This window comes from Gouania willdenowi, chromosome 6 (genome assembly GCF_900634775.1).
Source record: "Gouania willdenowi chromosome 6, fGouWil2.1, whole genome shotgun sequence".
Classification (NCBI taxonomy): Eukaryota; Metazoa; Chordata; class Actinopteri; order Blenniiformes; family Gobiesocidae; genus Gouania; species Gouania willdenowi.
In genome coordinates, this window is record NC_041049.1 from 55,743,250 (window position 1) to 55,765,447 (window position 22,198).

The 22,198-nt window shown below is 38.1% G+C and overlaps 1 protein-coding gene across 17 annotated transcripts in view; it reads right to left on the reverse strand.

Moving 5' to 3' along the window:
- The window catches only part of ppfibp2b (PPFIA binding protein 2b), a 103,176-nt gene that overhangs the window by 56,901 nt on the left and 24,077 nt on the right, over window positions 1–22,198 (reverse strand). For 11 of the 17 annotated variants that reach the window (XM_028451042.1, XM_028451038.1, XM_028451028.1 and 8 more), the window contains exons 2-3: window positions 15,778–15,883; window positions 12,700–12,908 (exon numbers count right to left, since the gene is read on the reverse strand). In XM_028451042.1, coding sequence (XP_028306843.1) covers window positions 12,700–12,908; window positions 15,778–15,859 — 291 coding nt within the window. In that variant the 5' untranslated portion in view covers window positions 15,860–15,883. Of the gene's footprint in view, window positions 1–2,174; window positions 2,404–12,699; window positions 12,909–15,777; window positions 15,884–17,697; window positions 17,922–20,550; window positions 20,676–22,198 lie in introns of those variants that run through there. The other 6 variants (XM_028451029.1, XM_028451030.1, XM_028451031.1 and 3 more) reach the window with 6 other exon arrangements.

Consider the following 22,198-nt stretch of genomic DNA (forward strand, 5'->3'; position numbering starts at 1 on the left):
TGCGAGTCAAATATTGCGACAGTTGGTGGTACCAAATCATTTACACATACCAATATATGAATGGGGCCCATTACTCTGTATGTGCCAAGGGGGTGCCAGGGGACCCCCAGAGGCCCCATTTTTTAAATGACTACTCCTTCCTTAATGCTCGTTAATTTGACATGAATATTCTATGAGCGAATGTCAAGAGCCTCTCTGAGACCTTTTTTTACTTGGTGGAACAGAGTCCTTTGACTAAATTCTCGGGAACGTGGTACGTGCTATTTGACGCGGAGACGTTCTACGGGCCCGGCCGTAGTTCATACAAATTAATTTTTTTAACGAGCAAGTGGTGAGACACGGTGTCCAAAAAGGGTCCAAAAGTGGAAAAAAAGTGGCTAGAAAAGAGAGTAAAGTGACTAAAATGGGCCAAAAAAAGAGGAACCAGGTGGTATGTAATGGCAACGGGTAGCTTAAATGGGCAAAATGTGACAAACAATAGTGAAAAAGGGCAAACGTGGAACAAAAAGAGGCAAAATGTAGGGGATTAAAAACAAGTGGCATTTATTGTGCAAGATTTAGCTTAGTTGGATAAAAAGTGGCCAAAAAATTGAAAGAAAGGACAAAAATTGGATAAAAGTGTCAAAAAAGAAGCTGAAAAAATTGACCAAAAAATATGAAAAAAGGGATATCGATTGGCAAACGGTAGCTAAAGTCTGAAAAAAGTGGGGCAAAAATGGGACAAAGGAAATTGCAAAATGGCTAAATGAAATATGTAAGAAGGGGTTCAAAAGTTTCTGCCTGTTAAGGAGCCTATCCCAGCTGACTGAAGACAGACTATAGAACATTAATAGTGATTCAAACTGGTTTCAGTGATTTGAATCAGCTTTAGGCAAGCACACAAATGCATGAACATAGAACATATACGAAGACACGTCTCCCAACTTTGGAAACAACCTAAAGCCCACTGAACATGTTTTCACACATCCTTTGATAACTCATCTCCCTACACTGTTACTGCTTTGATGAGTCATTTCTCAAAATGCATGTTTACTGCAGCAGTGTGAGGATCAAACCCATGAGATAAAAATCAGGCTTTTCCACAGTTGGGTTCCAGGTCAAGAAAAGTTAAATCCGATAGAAAGAGCAGCAATTTCAGGACCTCAAAAGTACCCACAAGTCTTTCCTTTATCCAGTAACGTGATGTCAGTCTGCTATTCATGTCTGTCTTGGAAAATCATCTTTTATTCTCATTGGATTTTTACTGGTTGAATAAACAAAATGGCCCACAATGTGCTTTAAACAACAGTTAATGTGAGCTGTTCTAGTTTAACCAGTTAAATATGAAATGAAGAATGTACTGAATGACCAACCAACCAAAGTAGTAGTTCACAAAGATCCAGATTAAGAATTCAGAACATTTTGCTCCACTGTAATATTTGTGGATGAAAAATATTCGCCTGGTTTTTATAGACAACATTCCTTCATGTAAGGAAAACGAGATGATGACCGGATTAAAAAAAAAAAACCCACCACATTATCATATCAAAATGTGTTGATTCTTTTGTTAAGGAATAAAAATAAAATTGTACTTTCCAGTGGTTTAAATCTAATCAGAACTAGTTTTGTTTTTTTGGATGCTACAGACTAGTTGGAAATGTATCCAATAAAAATACTCATATTTCACAGAAGGCGGAACAAGTTATTAAGTAACACAATAGCAAATTCCAATATAGATAATAAAACTTTGCATACATTTTTCACACGTGTTTAAATTAAAAGTTGAGATCTTTGCGACTAAACACGTCTCAGAATGTCTCTGGTTCGACTTTTGACATCCCAGTACAAATAATGTTTAGCAAAGCATCTCCACATTGAATCCTCCAGAAAACGACAGAGTTGTGTTCAGAGCCATCATCAGCTGATCAGTGGTGCTTCCTGTCTGTTAACACATTCCATGTGCTGCATTCTTGCAACAGGAGAAGCAGCACAAACACGTGAGCTGCTGAGGGAAATTACATCACAAAACTTTCAGCCTTCAGGAAATCCGACAACAGCCAGACAGTGACATGAATCTGCAGCGCTGGGCAGAGGAGTCTCCTCATTTCTCCTTCACACATCATTCTTTTTTTGCTCTTGTCAGCGAACAGCAAAGCCCCAGTCTGACCGTGAGCACAGGGGCAAACGCCACTCACCTTTTTGAGCCAGGAGAAATGCTTGTAGACATCAATAGGAGTGTCCATGCTCCCAGCCCATCGCTGCCCTGCCTGCTTGCTTGACTTCTTGTATGGCCCTGTCTGTGTGCATTCATGTAATGTGTGTGTGCGTGCACAAACTGAGCTGCTGTAGCATGTGAGTACTGTCATGTAAGTGCGTGAGTGCAATGTTCACAGCTGCGAAAGAGAGACTTTTACAATCTCTGGGACGACTCCCCTCGTCCCTCCCCCCGTCCCCGTCTCTTTCCCTTCTGTCTGAAGCACCACTGTTCTCTTCTCCTCCTCCTCCTCTTCCTCATGCAACTACACATTTCATTTCTTTCATCCCTTCATCCAACACTCCATTATTTCCACCATTTCTGCCTTGTTTTGGCTAAAGTTTCTCCTCCTTCACCCATTCTTTGTTCTCTTTTCACCTCCCCTCTTTCTCCACTTTGGAGTCACTCCCCAACTTCTGTTACTTCTTCCCACGTCTCTGCTAAAGTCTGTCTCAGGGCCAAATGGCTGAGTACAGCGAGAGGAGGGGAATAGTCGGAGGGTTTGTCTTTTTTCCCCCCGTCATCTGCTTTTACCCTAGTTTTAAACTACATCCCTCCTTCTTTCTGTATTTTATTTCCGCTCTCGCTCACACCCTGTAAACCAGCAGCAGATGATCTCACACTGGCAAACAAAGCAACAGACTGTCAACAAAAACTCATTGAATCATCACTTTCAGCTGCCTTTTATTTTGGTGTTCGGAGAAACACTTCAATTGACATAATATTGTGAAATTATTCTAAATAATAATGTAATGTGACATCTATGCGGCTTCTGTTTATACCATACCGGTCAAAAGTTTTAGAACACCGCAATTTTTCCAGTTTTTTACTGAAAACTATTCAGTGTATCGTGTCATTGTCCTCATAGCATGCAGTATGGAACAAATAAGCAATTTGAGTTGAAAAAGAAATCATGGAGTTTATGCAGACAGAGGGGGTTGGAAGAACACCTGTAGGAGTTATTAGCACCAGCTTTCAAGGCTGATTCAACTTTTATTGCTGCAGAACAGCTTTAAATTTTTAACCCACTTCATGTTCCCTGAAAAAGGCCTATTTGTATAATTTTTAAATGTACATTATTTCTCAGTTTTGGGTAACCAAACCTTTTTTTATCCTTGGGCTGTTCAGTACTTACCTTTGTACCCTTTCAAGCTATTCATTGGACTTGCACGACTTCAATTGCAATAAATTACTGGAAAAATGAGGGTGTTCTAAAACTTTTGACCGGTAGTGTATACGCAAAGAATTGAGCTAAATTGTCTACGTGTGCAGCTTATGGCTGACCTGATTCCCCTAATGCAGTCAGTTAAAAGACTTTGTAGTTGATGTTTATTGACCAAATATGTGTAATTTGATTTAGATTTATATACAGCACAAAACATAACCATTTTACCAAAGTGTATTAAAAAAGCTAAGTTTGTCCCATAAACTTTGAGGACATAAATATGACCAAGTGCTTAGAATTGATGCTAAACATTACATTCATTGGCTCGTTTTAACCAAACATTAGAACTAGGGATGTAGTTTTGTTCACAGCTGTATGTTAAAAAATAAAAAATAAATATATATATATATATATATACATGCAACATTCTTTGTTGCTCAAAGGCAAGGGTGGACTGGCCATCTGGCATGTCATGGTGGGCCGCTGACCCGAAGTGGGCTAGTCCGGTTCGCTACGTTTTTTTTTCTTTCTTTTTTTAAAAAGTGAGTGAAGGCAGACATGGTAACAGGGGGCCAAAAATTGTCCAAAAGTGGCAAAAATGTGGCAAGAAAAGAGTGTAAAGTGACTAAAATGGGCCAAAAGCAGTCAAGAGTGGCCAAAAAATGGGCAAATAAAGAGGAAACAGGTGGTATGTAATGGCAAAAAGTAGCTTTAATGAGCAAAATGTGTCAATCAATAGTGAAAAAGAGCAAATGTGGAACGAAAAGAAGCAAAATGTACGGTTGACAGGAAACAAGTGGTATTTATTGGGTAAAACGTAGCTTATATGGATTAGCCCAAAAAATAAAGAAAGAAAGAACAACAGTTGGATAAAAGTGTCAAAAAGAACTTGCAAAAATGTACAAAATATAGGAAAAAATGGGTATTTATTGGCAAACGGTCTGGAAAAAGTGTCAAAATTGGAACAAAGGAAGTTGCAAAATGGCCAAAGGAAATAGGTAAAAAGGGGTTAAAAAGTTTCCCCCTTTTAAGGTTTTCTGGGGGAATAATTATCAAAATTAAGACAAAAAAAGCCAAATGTTGAGCATTCCACTTATAATGGTCTAGACAGAAAATGTCCACCCCTGCTCAAAGGTATCAGATTTGAAGCAACATATGATCCACACTTGTTTATACTTTAGCCGACTCCCAGTCGCTCTTTCTGTGAATCCTTTGGGATGTTCGTAAAGTCTGTAACAGAAGATCATGTGCAGACAAATTTCATGGGGTTGGCAATAACATGCAGCTTCCTGCCAAGAATAAACACAATACGATGTTTCCTGTGTTTACGTGAGTGTATCTGGAGTGTGTATGTTTCATCCTGGAGTTTTCCCTAAAGGGGACCCCCCCACACCCCCCACCCCCACAGGGGAAGAGCAATGTCAGAGCAGGAGAAGCTTTGATCCTGGTCCCCCGTGAGGTAGGGAGGAGGGGTGCTTGGACAGGATGGACTCAAGCAAGAACTGACAACTATCTTTATAACCAGACAAGAAATATTCAGGTCCTCATAATGATCTCCCATTATCAAATGTAGTGCACAGGAAAAACCCAACAGCCATTTGAAGCCACTGAAAAAAATGTTTTTGTGCACATCAGTATAGTTTAAATTTCACATCTACTTATCTTTAACGCTTGATAGTAGAAGTCTTTAAGCCACAGCGTGCAAAACACTACAAGCCACAAGAGGCCAGCATTGGCCATATGTGTGTACAAATCAAAAAAAATGTATAGTAAAACATTATCACAGCCAAATTTTGACAGAAAGTTGACAAACCTTGAAAGCAACACGACTATTCCAGGTCTGAATTAATCAAGGGACCCCATTATTTGAACCTAACTTAGTCATTTGTTTGCTTGTTGGAATGGCTCTAAATCAATTTCACTGGAAAGAGTTATGTTGTTATGACTTTGAATTAAATACACTGAAGATTTGCTTGTCACAAATTAAAATATTATTTTGCAAGTAATATTTAAAAAAAAGTGTGTGTTTTTTTCTAACCTATAAAAAACAAAGAGAGTTGCAATCGGTTACTCTCTTTTTGTATTACAATGCTGTTTTTTGTTACGTTGAAATAATATTGGTTGTGAGTTATTTTTATCTTATTTTGTAATTAGGCTTAATATGTTCAACACAGCTTGTTGGTTTATAAATCCAGCCCAACTAAATATTGACCCTGATAGCACACATATATCTCCCCGACGACGAATGAAGTTGCATCGGCGAGACGTATTATGGAGAGCGTTTGCTCATTGGGCAGACGTTGCAGAGACATCGGCGTTTGGACGATGGATTAAAGATGCTCAGCATGGCCTCTCTACAGCTTATATTAACTTTATTTAGCTCGGATCATCCAGTTAGTATAAATATCTCCATATCCATTGTCGAGTATTTACTTAAATCTGATAAGAATATGGCAATATCGCAACAAAAACTATATACTACCACTAAATAGCTTATTATGTGTGGACAAAATAAAGAGAGACACTGTTCATGATCATAAATGTATTTTCAGCAGCACAAAAACAGCTTCATGGAAGTGACATTTTACAGTTCTACAATTTTATAAGTGGTATCACCAATCTGGGGGGGAAAAAACACAAAATGACGCATTAGGATTAGAATGCCGATGCACAATCTGAGGCCGACATCGGCGAGACATATGCGCGCTATCTGGGTAATTAATTAAGCATAGGTTTAGCATTTTTTCAGTCCGGTTAGTTTTCTTTTAAAGACTGTATTCTCTGGAATCTAAAAGCTATTGGTAAACATGTGTAAGATAGCAGAGAATGCAGCCTTAATGTGGGACAGCAGGGTGGAGGACATCAGAGCAGGAAGGAGGGACTGGGTGTGAAACGTACTGTATTCCACTGCTGCTGAAACTATGCATGGGCTCCAAATCCAAATGAACAGAATCTTAAGATCCACCTTCTTCTCATCTCCAAACCCATGTAGTGAAAATCAGCTGTGCTAACAATAACAGTAACAGAAAGAACAGAAAACAGCAGCCTCTGCAGGACAAATGCAGATGCAGTGCACAATCCATAGCAAACAGTCAGAAAGAACAAACCAACAAAGGTGCAAGTACTGGAATACAGTTACTCATGTTAATGTCATTGAGTTGCTTTTATGCGTACTTGTACTTCTTTGAGTATATTTATAAATCAGTGATTTTACTTGTACTTAAGTTTGTTTTAAAAGAAGTAATTGGTTACATTTCTACACCCAACTGTTACTGAGTAAATTAATATTTTTTGTTAAAAAGGATCAACGGACATTGTGAAACTACAAAAAATATAAATGACCAGACAATAATGAAATGCATCACATCATAGCCGACCAATCAGATTAAACGTAATGTATTGCGCCAAAGCAGAATTGAATGGGGGTTATTTTCTCAGGTTTAGAGTTCATAAATAATATATATTTAGAGTCTGAGGATTTGTTAGTATTTTGAACTGAATTCATTGGTGTTATTTTATTTTATTTTAAAAACAATTGTACATTTTGACAAACCTTTAATTTTATACAGATGCCTTTGTGGACAATTAAGTTCCAATTATGTAAGATTTGGTCTTTTCCTTTTTAAGTTTAAACATGAGATGTTTACTGTACGCAAGGGAACGGTGGTAATATTTATTACCAAAAATAAACGTGGGGGTGAAAGAAACTAGTAACTTTTACTTTGAGTACTATTTAAATAAGATACTTTTTAATTGTACTTGAATATTTTATGTATTACTTTCAATCAAGTAACAGTACTTCTACTTGAGTAGGATACATCAGTACTCTTTACACCTCTGCAAACCAAAAGTTCCTTTAGTGACGTGTATAAAGAGATGAAAAATGTAATTCATCCATCTATCCAGGAGATGTCCAATCCTCTTTTAGTCAACACAATGAAGTTCTATTTAGAAACTAGTTTGCGACCAAAAATAAACAACAGATTTTAAACATCTGCAATGAGGAAAGCAGTAGTATGCAGAGAAGATTAAAAAACCTGAGCACGCCAAAAGACAGACCACACATGACAGAGGGTGGGAGCTGGGAGCACAGGAAGCTGATAACAACCAAAGTGTAATTATGTCTCAAAGGAACAGTCAATGAAACCTGCTCTAAATATCTCAATTAGCCTCCTTTTCCTTGTTTACATCCCAAATACTGCATTTATATTATAACCAGGGGCACAAAAGAAGTTAACTCTGCAGGATTATTACTCATGATACTCACCTTTAGCTGTGAGGGGTACCACGCACTAATGACATTTTTATGTAATTTAAAGGAATTGTTTGTGCAAAATTGCAAGATTTGTTGAAAAATGTAGTGTTCGTTCCACAATTTGCAATTAATAATGACTGGATTGATGTGATGTGAACAAAGAAAAACTGCGCGCCCCTGAAAATACAGTAGAGTTTCATTGAATTGGTGAATTTGAGATATCTACAACTGAATTTGACTCGGTTATGACAGGTTGGTTCCTCAATTACTACACTGAATTTCATCCAGATCGATTTCTGTTTGTGATTTTTTTATTTTTTTTAATGTGGGTGCACATATATTTCTACCTACTGTATTGTTATTAATGGGGATAGAAACCATGATCAGGATCACTGATCCTGAAATCTGGCAAAGAGGATATTTGGAGCTTGGCAGAGGTTTGTACTTTCTGAGTGATCTTGTTTATACATTTTATTTCAGTGACCCAAAGATGAATGTTGTGCAGCACAGCCGCTACATTCTTCCGTGCCTTGAACACATCAGCTGACCCTCTCTGGACCCTGTGCAGTAGTCACTTTCCTCTAAAAACACACCTTAATCACTACACAATAGGGATGTAACGATTAATCGTAAGGCAGTTAAAAATCGATTCATAGGTAACACGATTGACATCGATACTTTGAAAATTGAATTGCAGTACTTTTTTTTAAACAGCAGCGCTATATATTTAATCCTTCTCTTGTCCAGCAGTGTACGCGGCAGGCGGAATCTGCTACTACTTTCTTTCTGGCCGTCTTCTACTCTTAAACATGTTTATAAATGATTCCTTACCCCTTTAGCACCAAAAGAATATCTGTAATATTACGTGAATATCTGTAAAAGCCACGTTTTTCTATTAGCTCTGTCTGCTAGCATAGCATCTCTTCTTCACTGCAAGATATCTGCATGCCAACCGACCACTGGGTTACCAGCGCCCTCTGCTGGTCAAAACAAATATCTGACCTAAATACAGTGAAATGACTGTTTTTTTTTTTTAAAGTCCAATTGTTAAGGCACAAAATACATCTTCAGTTGCACTTTTAAAAAGAAAAAGAACTATTATGCAGTTTTGCATTGTTTACTATAGAACCAGAATTTAAATTAATAGGCTTCTTCTTCATTTGTATTATTCCTTTATTTATTTCATTCCAGATTTATTTTTAGTTAAATTGCATTGTTTTGAATAGTTTATCAAGGAATTATTTTGACAATGAAAAATAAAAGGAAAATAATACAGTATTTTCTAATTTTTTTCCCAAAAAAAATAAAGGAATATTTTTCAGTCATCATTTGACTACAGTCCCATTTTGTAAAATAAATCGTGAGAGAATCGTATCGTGAACCCAGTATCGTGAATCGAATCGTATCGGGTGTTGAGTGAATCGTTACATCCCTACTACACAATAATTACTACAACTGTGTGCAAGTCTCTTTTGTGGAAAGTAGAAGCTGAGTATTACTGACGCAACTTAAAGCTCTTTCTGATTTGAACAATGGTGGATAATCTTCTACTGGTTTGTGGATAGTTACAACAATAAAAACCTGAAATGTAAGTCTAGCATTAAAATTAGTTTTTCAAACCAGCAGGTAAACTCAGTCTATGAGCCTGTCCCAGCAAAGTGAACCCCTATTACTACTTAATAACCACTAAACCAACACTAAACAAAAAACCAAAAGTCTTTACTATTGTATAATGAATAACTGGCTTTCAAAGAGGAAGTGAAAAGGAAAACACGACACAATTTAAATATTAATGTTTCTTTTTGTTTCTGATTCACATCTCAGAGATTGCCCAACTCTGAAAACTTAATTGCACTCTTCAACTCGTGCATTACTGGAGAATAAGTTCTGTTGTGAGAGTGAGAAAAAACACATTTAATTCCCAGAGGCCCTGCAGATGGGTGTACTGTGATATTTTAGACCCATCTGTGTAATCTCAAAGGATGGTGAGAGATTCACTGCAGATTTTAACAATGTGATAACCAACTGTGTTTAGACAAGGTTAAAGGTGCAGTCCGCAACTCTCAGATCCCTCTCTCCCTCTCACTCCCCGCTGCTCTCTTGCCCTGCCTCCAAACTTTCCAAAGTCCCCTCCCTCAGAGGAGCTAACAAGCTAATGTTAGCCAGACAGCAACATTACAGAAATATAACATGCTCTGTTAAAAGCTCTCTCTATGTGCACACACCTCAGCAGCAGCAACAACACAGTGTCACTTACAGCACCCACACGGAGGCTGATGCGCGCACATGAACACATGCACCACAGAGTTCTAGTTTAACAATTACAAATCAAACATTATGTAAATAAAGCAGCGTAATTACCTTTCAAGCCGAAAAGTCACCAATTCCATCTTCTACTCCTCCAGATCATACACTGTAAAAAAAGACGGCGCTCTAGCTCTGGGAAAGGGGTGGGGCCTGTGAGCAACAGCTGTCAGTCCGTCAAACACAATCCTGGCTCTGATTGGTTCTTTTTGCTCGGTCGCGGTACATTCTGGCAATCTGCCAAAGGCTGCAGGAGCATCAGGAAAGACTCAATGAGCCTGTTTTTTTCACACAAACTACTAGTTTGATGTAAAGCCGTCCTTGCATAGTGACAGCTTTAGCAAAAACAAAAAGTCACTTTTATGAGTTGCAGACTGGACCTTTAAGTTTGAATAAATATTGAATGGAACAAAAAAGATTATTCAATGAAATAAAATTTTAGCAACAATCTGTTTTCATGTATCACACAGCGAGATGGGCCAGGTGACCAAAAATAACATTCATACTCACTTTCAACCATAAATATTTATTTTATTTTCACTATCTCGCACACACTGCTATGACCTCCACCCCTTACTAACCAATAAAAGTCAAGCAGGAAATGATTCCTCCACCAATGATCATCAGACACATTCTCCATTTCTTTCTCTTGTTCCTCTGAATACATAAATGCCATAGGGACATGGACTGGATTTATAGCTTCCTTTACATTAGAGCTGACTCAGCTTTAATAATGTACAAACCCAGCTGTTTATGTCTTCAAACCAGTCGACGCTGGCACTTCAGCTTCACCGCTCTTGTGCCATTAAAGTTTATGAGCGCAATGTAGAATGTAATAAACCGATAGCTAAAATTGTACAGTTTGCAGGAACGTTTACTTTGTTATTCTTATCCTTCGTCTTTTTTTTTTTACCCCAACTGCCTGTTCTGCTACTGGTCTCCATTTTTGATGGTCTCACTGGGAGTTTTAAATAAAGATATTAAAACCATAACTATGGCGGACTGGTGATAAACAAGGGTGCGGGAATTGCCCTGTGGAGTAAATTGCTGTGCAAACAAAATTATACACTTGTGTATGTAATCAAATTAATAAGTGCAGTTCAGTGCAGGATGTCAAACACTGAGAAATAACTTTTATTCCTTTGCCCTAAAATCATATTGAGTCAAAGTCATTTATTATTCTATAATATAGCTTGTCTGGCCCACTTGAGATAACAAGTTCGGATGAACTACGGCCGGGCCCACAAAACGTCTCCGTGCCACATAGCTTGTACCACGTTCCCGAGAATTCAGTGAAATGACAACAAATTAAATTGTGCGACGTAAAAATCGTAATCTACGTTGAAGTGCCCTTGAAACGATATATCACACAACTATGTTCCGTTAAATTTAGAAGTTACCGGAAAGGGGGTGCCCCCACCACCTCAAAAATGTCTCTGAGAGGTTCTTGACATCCGCCCATAGAGCAGCCATATCAAATTACAGCCCAATTCAAGGAGCATTAACGGAGGAGTAGTCATTTGAAAAACGGGGCCCCATTCATATATTGGTATGAGTCAATGATTCGGTACCACCAACTGTCGCAATATTTGACTCACAAATAAATGAGAAAATGACTTTAATGGAAATTGCCTAAAAAAGGGGTGTGGGTCCCCCAGGCACCTAATCAAATTGTGCAAGGCATAATCGTAATCTATGTTGAATTACCTTTGAAACAACATATCACACAACTATGTTCCCACAAATTTGGAAATTTCCAGTAATGGGGGGCCCTGTTCCCCATTTCAAAATCATATTCATTCATAGAGTATTCATACCAACTGAATTCCGATCTAACAAGAACCAACGGAGAAGTAGTCATTTGAAAAATGGGCCCCCGGTGTCTCCCTGGCGCCCCTGTGACACGTAATGGGCCCCATTTATATATTGGTATGTGCCAACGATTCGGGACCACCAACCGTCATAATATTTGACTCGCAAATAAATGAGAAATTGACTTTAGTTTTTTTTTCTTTCCCCAAATCAAAAATCGGGCCTTGAGCGTTGATGCGTACACAGCCATAGATTATATCTACCAACTTTCAGCAACAACAACAACAACAACAACAACAAAGTGAGTGGCGTTTTGAGTCCGGTAGCCCGACCTAAAAATATGCAGAAGGCGCCCACTGAGAGTGCATCGGCTGCATGAAGTAGAGGAAACAACAATCATAACAAAACATTTTTAGAAATAAGAAAACCAAAAAGAACAAATTCAGCAGAATTAGTAGTGTGGACCGATGCACAGGTTTCAGCTGCATCACCAGCAACAAAGACTGAAAATGGTCAAATCCACCAAGAAAACAGACAACCACAATGCTGAACAAGTGAATTCTCAGGATTTTTGCACGCTCAGTGGGATGTAATGTAATTCAGATACATTTTTTTTCCCAGTTTGACATGCCCACAGTTTGCTTTGTAAATACTACTCTCAATGGAAGATGCAGCTAAAGGCATGGACAACTTGCGGCCCTTGGTCTAATTTTATGTCCCCCCCAAAATAACGTACAAAATGATAAAGATACAGAACAACAGCAAATATATATAAAACTACCAAATAACACAAAAAGAATAGAACAATATACAAAATGTATGTGTGAATGTTAATAATTTGGCCCTCGGATCAGACAATCACATTTTTTGTGGCCCCCACTGTGAAGTAGCATAAGTGCAATATTGAAATAAAGCACAAAAGACACTCACAGCTCCACTGTGAAGCCAGTCCATGATGGCCTGTGCTGTTTCTGTGGAAACCTGCGCTCTGAGGCTTTCTCGCTCCTCCTGGCTCGGCTGAAGATCCAGGGCCAGTTTGAGGTCCTCGGCCAACTGAACCACCTGCAGAGGACCAGTGCTGACTGGAGAACCCAGCTCGTACAAACTGTTGGAAAACTCCAGCGCTGCCACTTTGGTACCTTTAGAGGACAGACGGTCATTAGAGGTGAAACTGTAGATACGAAAATCCTTCTGTTTGTTTTCATCCACATGTTTAAAAAGCAGATACATTGAAGTCCATTTATTTTAACTTATACTGCAGAACTTATGACTTCTCAGGATATATTTGGAACAGATAGAGAGCAGCAGAACAACACACTGTGCTGCAATGACTCCATTTTTTTAATTTATTTTTTTACAGAAGCTAGAATAGAACATTGAAAAAACTAATATAAAAAAAATATTATTCATATATATAAATGAAAATAGTTCTTTATTTTTTTCTATTTCTTAACTCATTGAGTGCCATTTACGTCGATAGACGAGAATTGTGTTTTTCGGCTGGGGTTGCTTGGAGACGTGTGACGAAGCTCTCCTTGTACAATGATGTAGTGACCAACTGGTGACATGGAGGTGGCAGCAGCCCACCTTTGGATGAGAGATCACCCGTGATCGGCAGAGCTCAGAGGGAGAGGAGTCAGAAAATGGTGCTAAGTGAGTTGATGCTGAAGTTCACAGCAGCTCACACTCGACCAGAGCATGTGTGAAACTAAGTGGACTATTGAGAGTGTCGCAATGGTGAGATAAAACGATCAAAAAATGGGGCAAGCGGAAGTTGCATGTGTGGAGACTGATGGGGGGAGAGACTTGGAGGAAGGCCAAAATACAGTAGGAAAACCATTCAACTCTGACCTCGATAGCAAAATAATAATAATGTTGCCATCAGAAGTCTTGTTTTTGTAGTTTTATAGAATGAAACTATTGTTGAGGTGTTCCTAAAGCAAAAAAAAAAAATTGCTTCAAAGTCACTGACTTCAGTGTTTTTTCAGAAAAAGCCGTTATTCTCAGCTTTTTGTCACAAACTGGCGATTTGTGTGAAACTTGCCTCTATTCAACTGCTGATCGCGGAAGAAGCAAGCTAGAAAGAATAATAAAATTCTGATGAAAGTAGAGAGTCTAATCTCTCAGATGTCAGATTGCCATAGTACAAAATATTCTGTGGGTCTTTAAAAAATCAGTCAAAATGCTCTAAAACGGCTGGCACTGTGGGGGGTAGAAATTTTGAAAATGGCTGGCACTGAATGAGGTAATAAAACCTCGGAAGACAAAATCTTGGCGGTCACCCCCTCCAGGTGAGCAGAGCCCATGAAGGAGTCTCCTCATTGGCTGCCGCGATATAAAGTGAAGCGCGTGCACGGTGTTAACTTGTTTTCAGTCATGGACTAACTTTGGACGCTCAAGCGGCTGTTTTTCTTCCAGACAGGTGATCTAACGTTCCATTTTCCTATATTTTGTGTGCATCCTTTTGCGTGGCGACACGTTTTACCGGTAGTGCACATTCAGCTCTGGTGCGCGATTTTGTGCACTTTCAGAGAGGAGGAGACTGGGAGGGATTATCAAAGTGGGGGACGGTGTTTTTATACGGTTCAAATTCAGCCATGCCCCTCTGTCATGGTTCAAGATTCAAGTAGTGCAGCTTTAAGGATGAGAGTGAACAAACTGTATCAGCTCTATTAGGGCGAACAGGAACAACAGGTCGAGTTTCATGTCTGCCTCTGATAAAGCGCTCTCCAATTACATTGTAAAGTTACTTCACCAGCATCACCGCTGGCTACACACTGACTGCTCTTCCTGCCAACATGCCACTCAATCTTTAAAAAACTAAACTAAAATATAGATATAAAAATAATCACTAAACTGTATTTTTTACTCATTGTTTTACTGCTTCATTAAAAACATGTGTGTGAGTGAGTGCGTGTGCGTGCGTGATCCCAAATATCTGAACCCTGTTTTTAATCTTCTATCTTCCTTGTTAGTGAATGGTTTATATTACTAGAGAGATTTAATGCATCTTAGTTTTCTACTCAAAGTGTAAATAACTACTTGAGCACAAACTCTTCATTATTAGTCTGGAGATATTAAAGTAATTAAAATTAATTATCACCCATATACCAATCTCATCATTGACATATAGCTTTACATTTTTATCTTCAGTAAGACATCATGTATTGCTGAAAATCCCTAAATATCCAACTTACACTAATATTCTACTACTGTAACTTCATTTTGAGTTCTTCAATAGACTAAATGATTCTTACATCTAAGGTCCGTGGACAGTAGAGTTTTGAATAATTAATAACCCTTAACACCCATAATGACCACCACTACGCCACTTTGATGAGGGGTGAACACAAATGTGTAAAAAAAAAAAAAAACCTGACCTCAGACAAACCATTTCTGTTTTACCAAGAAAAACAATCAAACTGTAAGGTGCATATTGTAAATAATATTACAACTAATAATATTACTAAGACCTTGGCTGAAGTGAGACTTTGAATTCATCAACCTTTTTAAATGATTTATTTCCATTTTACCAGAAGCTTTCCAAGTTATTTGTGCATCCAAATATGATGGGCTATTAAAAAATGAATTGATAATTTCCACCAGCTATATTGTTACTTACACCTATGTGTGAACTCTGAACTTAAAGGGCCCATGTTAAGCTAAATCAATTTTTCTGTGCTTTAAACATCACAAAACTGCTACTTGGGCTTCATAGACATTTTTTTCATTGATTCCCTCAATCTTTAGTTAGAGGGTGATATTCTCCTTTCTTACATGTCGCTCCAATGTGATGACACGTTCCGACTTTAATGACAAATTTGAAGTATACGAGGAAAAATGGCTGGGAACCGTTGGGAAAACCAAAGCTCTGGCATTTTGACACTGATTAACTCGCTTCTGTCAGAAAAGATAAACTAGAAGCTTATTTGTACAGACCGTGAGACCAGGACCAGAGAAAGACAAACCTTCACATTTTTCTCACTGTGAGAAACATCCTGCTCTCACCTGCAATGATATCGTCCATCTGTTCCAGCGCCGCCTCAAGCATGTGACTGGCCTCCGTTTCCATGGTGACGGCAGGAAGCATCAGATCCTACTTTCAGCTAAACTTCTGCAGCAGAGAAAGAAAATCAGGGAAAAAGGCAATAAGGCAGGGGTGTCAAACTCATTTTAGTGTAAAGACCATATAAGACATAGTTTGACCTCAAATGGGCGGACCAGAAAAATCCATGTTTTTGTGGAGGAAAAACCACAAATTCAAACAAAGTCCAGGATGTTCAGCAACTCTTTGCAACAAATTTTCACAAAGTTTGCAATGTAATTTGCCAGAATTCTTTGGGACAATTTGCATGATTTTTTCCAGGTTTTTTAAAATAATTGCAATTTATTATATTAATATAGTATACATAGTGCTGTCACCCCCATCGTATTTTATCTCCAATTTATATGGTAATTTATAAAAAGTCCTGTTTTTGCTGTAATTTTTAGTTTGAACAAAATCTTCCTGCGGGCCAGACTAGATGCTGTGGCGGGCCGAACTTGGCCCTCGGGCCTTAAGTTTGACATATGTGCAATAAGGTTACTGATGATAGATGATGTAGGCCAAAAAAAAATGTTTCTTTGTTATTTTTTATCATTATGATGCAGTGCTTTTTTTCTTTTTTTGGTATTCTGTAAGTCAGTGGTTTTCAAATGGGGGTACGTGTACGCCTAGGGGTACGATATGGCACTACTTGAGAGTGAAAGTAGAAAATTAACAAACAAAAGCATTCAAAATATGGGATTTCATGTTTATTTTTAGTTAAAAATGATAGTCACACAGAATATTACCAGCAACACACAATATGACAACAAAAACACACTAAATGAGAGAAAAATGCACAAGTTTAACACAAAATACACAAAAATAACAGAGAAACATGCAAAACTGGAGAAGCACTCGGAGAGCGCAGACCATGACTACCTGTCAACATTGAGCTTTTGACTCTGAGATGAATGGGATATATATATCTATATATTTTCTTTTGGTAGCCAGAACATCACCAAATTGTAATCACCTGTTCCTTGTCCCATTTATCAATTTTCCTGAAAATTTCATCCAAATCCGTTCTTAACTTTTCAAGTAATCTTGCTAACACACTGACAAACTGACTGACAGATAAACGGAGGGTATAACATACCTTCCACTCTGCGCATCGTGCCGCTTATGTGCTTTACGCTTGGCAGAGATGACAACATAAGAAACAACCAAACGACACCAAATACACACACTGAGAGAAAGTAATTTAAGTAATACCAACAACATACAAAAACGACAACAAACACATGCAAAATAAGAGAAAAATATACTGATATAATAAAAAGAAAAAACAAAATACACACAATGACACCAAAAACACACAAAATGAACGTGAACTGAAAATAAAAGGATCCATGTCTTAGTCCAACATCAGGAGGGAGATGATAAAAAGTATAGAAATAAATCTATTCAGGACGCACTAAAAACATTCATTCCATCATTATGCTCTATAGTTGTTTTTCACAGAATTCTGAGCAAAATGTTGTAGTCAGATATAAGGGGGTACGTGGGTTCAAAAGTTAAAAAAGGGGGTACTTGAGCCTCAAAAGTTTGAGAACCACTGCTGTAAGTAAAATGACGTTCCATTGTTGCATAAGGTGTTGTTTTAAGTAGTTTACTTTGGCACGCCAAGTGAACTGTTAAACACTTTCTCGAATAAATGAATAATTACAAATCCAAATTAAATTGCACACAATGTGACTTCAACATCAAGCATGCAAACACAAAAAGTGTACACAAACCGCCTGACAGCCACCATGTAAACAAACTCTCCACCCACACACGTAGTCAGATTGACTTTCATCCATCACTGTGGCCCCTCCAACCATATATCTCCTGATCTTCACCCCGCTCATCCTCTCTTTCTGTCACCGTCGTTTTGCCCAGCGTCTGTTATCTTCTCTGTCATCTTTCCTTGAAGGCCTTCATTCCTCCGTCATGCTGTCATCCCCAATCAATAACAAACGCTAGTCAAATTCAAAGAGAAAAGCTGTCGATGTAATCTTTCAACACCTCTGGAGAGTAAAACGGGCCACCAAACAGTAATATTCATAACTGGGAGCCTCTTTCGTGTCATCACAACATGTCGATCTGTGTTATGAAACTTGTCAAGACAAATAGTGACAGAACCATTCAGACAGTAGGACAACCCTACTTTGTTCAAATGTGATGTGACAGCAGTTGACCTTAACAACACAACAACCCTTTTGTGCTTGCTGCTTGTGCGTGTGCGTGTGTGTGTGTGTGTGTGTGTGTGCTCCACACATATTAACACAACCTGCTGCCTGTGTCTACATACAGATGACCAGGGAAATTAAAAAGAGCAGCAGTCACGTGCACTTTGTCCTATATGTATACAACTTTTTTTTCATGCGTTTGTGATTTCTCTATTCTTTAAATTGAACATGATCTGGAGTTTCTTCAGCCATTGATGACAGTCTTAAAGCAAAGCTTGTAATTCCACACACTAAAATCTACTTTTGCAGCACTTTCCCACACTTTAACTCAATCACCTGTGCTCCGTAAACTTGCAGTTTATCCTTACAAATATCTAGTTTTCTCCTCCTTAACTCTTACCACTCTTTTTTTCTACATTTTAAATTTGATACCTCTATTTTAGTCACAAGCGTAATAAATATTTTCACACTTTGTGTCTTACCGAAATCAAGATTTGTTTTAGTTTCACAATTACACACTAAAACGTCAGTTATTGGGCAACTATCAAAGCACTGCATGTAAGACATGAAGTGGAAACAAATGGGATTTGCCCTTGAATGAAGTAGGTCTAATGGAAGGAAAATCAGTAAAAGTGAGCAAGATAAGTGTGATAATACAGTCCCCATGATTATGAGCTGTAACACATTTTCCATTCATGAGCTCACTTTAAAAGAAAAAAAAGAAAGAAAAAAACTGTAGTTTATATCTTTACCACAAATGACAATGATTGGTTCTGCGAAGATACAGTGTCTCTTTATACTCTAAGTCTGTATGTTTAAATACTTACTACACCTTAACTGAAATTTCAAAAAAACGAAGAACGTGTGCTCTGCTACCATGGCCCAAACAGGAAAGTTTAGTCTATACCGGTAGTGAATTGCAAGTAAAGTAAGCTTCAACACACATCAATGTGTTGGCCGTGCTAATAAATAAAATGATATTAAAGGAAATGTGGAGAAAAACACGGTAACACTTAACTTGAAGTTTTATACATAAAGGCTGACATTACGCTGTCATTATTATGACATGACACCTGACAATAGCATGAATAAGGTGTCATGAAGGCTGTCAATAAGTGTTGTTTGTTACCCTAACCCCTAACCTGAACACAAACCCTAACCCCTAACCTTAAAGGTTAGGCAACTCTCAGATCCCTCTTTCCCCCTCCCTCCCCGCTGCTCTCTTGCCCTGCCTCCAAACTTTCCAAAGTCCTTCCCTCAGAGGAGCTAACAAGCTAACGTTAGCCAGACAGCAACATCACAGTAATATAGCATACTCTGTTAAAAGCTTATTACTGCAGCGCTTCTCTCTCTCTATGTGCACACACCTCAGCAGCAGCAACAACACATCCATCTTCTGCTCCTGCAGACCATACACTGTAAAAAAGACGGCGCTCTAGCTCTGGGAAAGTGGCGGGGCCTGTGAGCAACAGCTGTCAGACAGCCCATCAAACACAATCCTGGCCCTGATTGGTTCTTTTTGCTCAGTGGCGGTGCATTCTGGCAATCTGCCAAAGGCTTTTTCACACAAACTATTAGTTTGATGTAAATATGTCCTTACATAGTGACAGCTTTAGCAAATATGACAAAAAGTACATTTTATAAGAGTTGCAGACTGCTCCTTTAACCCTAACCTTAACCCTTACCCTAACCTTACCTAACCCCACTAGATACCTCCACCTAACCCAAAAAATGCCAACATAGCTCCAAAGGGGTCATAATTTAGTGAACAACACTTAATGACAGCCTTCATGACACCTTATTCATGCTAATGACAGATAATAACAGCATGTCAGCCTTTTGTATAAAACTTCAAGTAAAATGTTACCAAAAACACTAAAAAAAATTCAATAAATAAAAAATGTGATAAATAAGGTAAGAGTCAATGTAAACACCGGAATCAACAACTTCACGTCACATCCAGCTAAACACTGCTGTTCCCCATGGACTGTATTTTAAGGTATAAAATGATCCAAAAAACTAACCTTAAAATATGTGTTTGTTTTCTATATAAATGTGCACATATTTTGTTTATTGGAAATAAAGTAGACGTATTTTATGTTCTACACATTTTAACAACAGGTATTAAATAATTAAGAGATCACGTCTTGAAGTTGCATGCGATTGTTTTCATTTAGGTTTTGGCAAACACATAGAAGACTCACACCTAAACAAACAGGTAGACTCCAGAAAAACAAGTTGGTTAACGTAACAGTGTCAAACCTGTTTTGAACGCCTCGCTTCGCTCTGCGCTGACAGCTTTATCTCCTGATAGATGACAATGAAAAATGAGCTCAAACGAAACTGATTTTTCTTTCCTTTAGCAGACATTTGCACATTTTCTTAAACTCCAAACATAGAAATTATGTCATCCACCTTGACCTGCTTGAACAAAAACTCTAAAAGCTAAAAAGATCCAGTTTGGCACCGTAACCTGAAAACTCCATCAGACTGAATGTGAAACCAACAGAATTTAAAACTTACTTGATTAGAAGCTGTCATGTAAGCGGGCAGGTTTGACCGTGTCTGTACGTTGACAGACAGAGCAGTTTACTGACAACAATGAATGAACGATGGGTCAGCGGTGCACCTCTCAGCCAGGCTTTCACACTGCCACAACACAACCACCTTTAACAAATATCCCCAGCTACTCTGCTGCCCTGTGCGGAAAGTAAGATAAGCTACTGAACAAATGATCCACAAAGCAAACCCCTTCAGTCTAAGCATGTTTTAAGCAATCGATACCATCACGGTCAACAGCAGCATTTTGAGCAGCGTAAGAAAAAAAAACCCAAGTTAACAAACAAGGATAAATGAGATTCATTTTGAATAGCGCATAGTTCTAGATTAGGTACGTAAATACAGCGGTAACATAAGAAGTGAAACAAAACAAGAAATGACTGCTGCTGTAGCAGTAGATAAACTGATGTTGTTTAGTTACTTTATGTTGTTTTCAAGATGTTCCAGCTATGGTTATAGTCACTGTGTGGCTTCTTCATTACCTTCTCACCTGCGTTTATTTAGTTGTTTGTTTGACCTTTAGCAGGAGAGTAAAATTTTAACCAAAGATAGACCTTACGCCAGATCAATATACTGATTCTAGATCAGTTTAAATAAATCAAAAAATCTTATGTCGGGTTGGTTCCTCAATTACCCCATCGAGTTTTATCTCGATCGAATCCAAATTTCGCATTTACTGCATTTTTTTTTAATTAGGATGTCTTTACATTTGTACCTAGTGTATTGTTATTAATGGGGATATATATTTCTTCAAAGTCTTTAATGTATGAATGATCATGGTCCTACGATCAGGATCATTGATCCAGATAACTTCCAATATCTGACAAAAAGGAGATTTGGCCCTTGGTGGAGGTTTGCACTCTCTGAGTGCTCTTGTTTGTAAGGTAGACATTTTTTTTGTTGGGAGATCAGATCATTTTATAAACACGTATACAGATTAAAGTGATGTAAATGCCTAAACCTTCATTACATTGGTACCAACAGTTAAAAACAATTGATGACCTGATTAAATACATTTTTCACTCCTTTATTGTAAAGAGGAGTTCAGTTTATTAGAACATTAGGCTGAACTTCGATGGAGATAAACGACTGCCAGCTCACTCAGATCATCAGTGCCTTGATGCCTCATGTATAAACGTATGGTGTTGGTCACAGTTGCTTTATTTTGACTGACCACCACTTCCACTTCACTAATATGGTTAATATAACATAGTCTCTGCAGGGAACCCTAAATCCAACAAGATAAATGTAAGCCAATATTAATTATGTGCTAAGTGACCGTTTTTTTTAGCTTTGGGATTAGCTTAATCAGGATCACTGTAAGGCATTGGTTGTTTTTTGTATCCCGTTTCATTACTGCTCCTGCTGCTTTGACAATCAGCAAGCAAAGAAACGTATTAAAAAAGACGATGTGTGTGAGCACTTTACTAAACAATACCATTGCTCCACAGTCCATTGACATTCCTATTGATTCAAAACCTCCACCCGCTGCTTAGATAGACCTGCTGCATTTTGGTTCACTTAACCAAACAAACAAACATGTCGATGACTTAAAGCTGATGACCAGAGTTTCTGAGAAATCTATGTATCATTCTTTTGAAACGCGAAAAAA